Source organism: Echinops telfairi, unplaced genomic scaffold, assembly GCF_000313985.2.
Source record: "Echinops telfairi isolate 266 unplaced genomic scaffold, ASM31398v2 ScPeMD7_7420;HRSCAF=8458, whole genome shotgun sequence".
Classification (NCBI taxonomy): domain Eukaryota; kingdom Metazoa; phylum Chordata; class Mammalia; order Afrosoricida; family Tenrecidae; genus Echinops; species Echinops telfairi.
In genome coordinates this window covers 16,647,918-16,649,360 of record NW_022111320.1, presented here as the reverse complement: position 1 = coordinate 16,649,360, position 1,443 = coordinate 16,647,918, and the positions used below count along the sequence as shown (strand labels likewise).

Genomic DNA, 1,443 nt, shown 5'->3' with positions numbered 1-1,443 from the left:
GGGATGCCTTTGAATCATGTCATTCCTTGTGGCCAGGGCGTTTATGGACTCAGGTGGTAAGATGCTCCAACCTGAAGAAGGAAAAGCACCGCCCACCCCACAAACAAATTAACGACATGCATTTGAAAATAAAATATGACGATACACGAAGTGTCTGCCCACCGCTCCCAGTTGAGCAGTGTATCGGAAAGAGTATCGGGTCATCGCTGTGCAGCATTTTAGAGTCACCATGGCGATGGGATGATAATGATTAGATACTTTTATCTTTGTCTCTGCTTGTTGGGCCCATGATTGGCAACATTTCCCTGCTGTCCTTCTAAAGAAAAAACAAATGATGAGATGACCTATGCATTTCTTGCTCTTGAAGTAAGAATTGATTTTTTTTTAAATTTATGTATAACAAGAATCAGTTGACCTTTTCTCGTTTTAAAATTGGCTAAGTCCTTCTTGGTTCCTAGAAATAAATGCTATGAGGGTTTAAGTGGATAAACTAGAAACCTCTCTCTTCAGGCTTGTACATATATGTGAGGTGTTTCAAACCGGCTTTAATGGAGTTGGGCAGTAATTACATGCTTTTGTTCATGCCAAGCTTCCCAAGAAACTTGAAATAACAGTGCTGCCAGATTTTCCAAGGCTCTCTTTTGGTCTTGTAGCTCTGTGCTACATTGACGCTTTCCTTTCTTTGGCTCCTGTTGGTATTTCTTAGACACCGTCAAGTCAATGCTGATTCGCAGCAACACCCTATGGCAGAGTAGAATTGCCTTATAGGGTCTTCTAGAATAATCTTTACAGAGGGGTTCTGGTGGCATAGTGGTTGCACATTGAGCTGCGAACCTCAAGGTCAGCAGTTCAGAGACCTCTAGGCAGCTCCTCAGGAGAAAGATGAGGCTTTCTATTCTCATACAGAGTTACAGTCCTGGAGAGCCGGGGGGCACTGTGCTGCCCTGTGTGGTCACCATGAGTCAGAATTGACTCGATGGCAGTGAGCTCGTTTTTAATCTTTACCGAAGTGGATCGCGAGGTGTTTTTCCCGTGGAGCTACTGTGTGGGTTTGAACCACTGACCTGTCAGTTGGCAGCCGAGCACTTCACTGCGGTGCCCTCAGGGCTCCTTTCTGAACTCTTAATGCCCTTTGATTTTATACTGTTATTTCTCAAACCATCTGTGATGAAGGAAACATTGTTGGTTTTAAATTCCCAATTCATCATGAACCACTACTTTTGTCCAATACAGTTAAGAATGACTTTCTAGAAAAATGAAGACAAAATACAAGCACAATGTTTAATGATTTGATTAGCATGTAAAAATTATACTGTCAAATTGCTGTAAAGTTTCTAGGCTCTTGGAAACACAGGGAATCCAGGGCGGATGATCCCTTCAGGACCAGTGGTCTGAGTGGCGATACTGGGAGCATAGAGGGAGAGTGGGTTGGAAAGAGGGAAC

At 43.3% G+C, this 1,443-nt stretch overlaps 1 protein-coding gene across 1 annotated transcript in view; it reads right to left on the bottom strand.

Moving 5' to 3' along the window:
* The window catches only part of SAMD7 (sterile alpha motif domain containing 7), a 31,162-nt gene that overhangs the window by 24,478 nt on the left and 5,241 nt on the right, over positions 1-1,443 (bottom strand). The window contains exon 3 of the mRNA XM_004704236.1: positions 8-71. Within this exon, the coding sequence (XP_004704293.1) occupies positions 8-71 (64 nt within the window). The remainder of the gene's footprint in view (positions 1-7; positions 72-1,443) is intronic.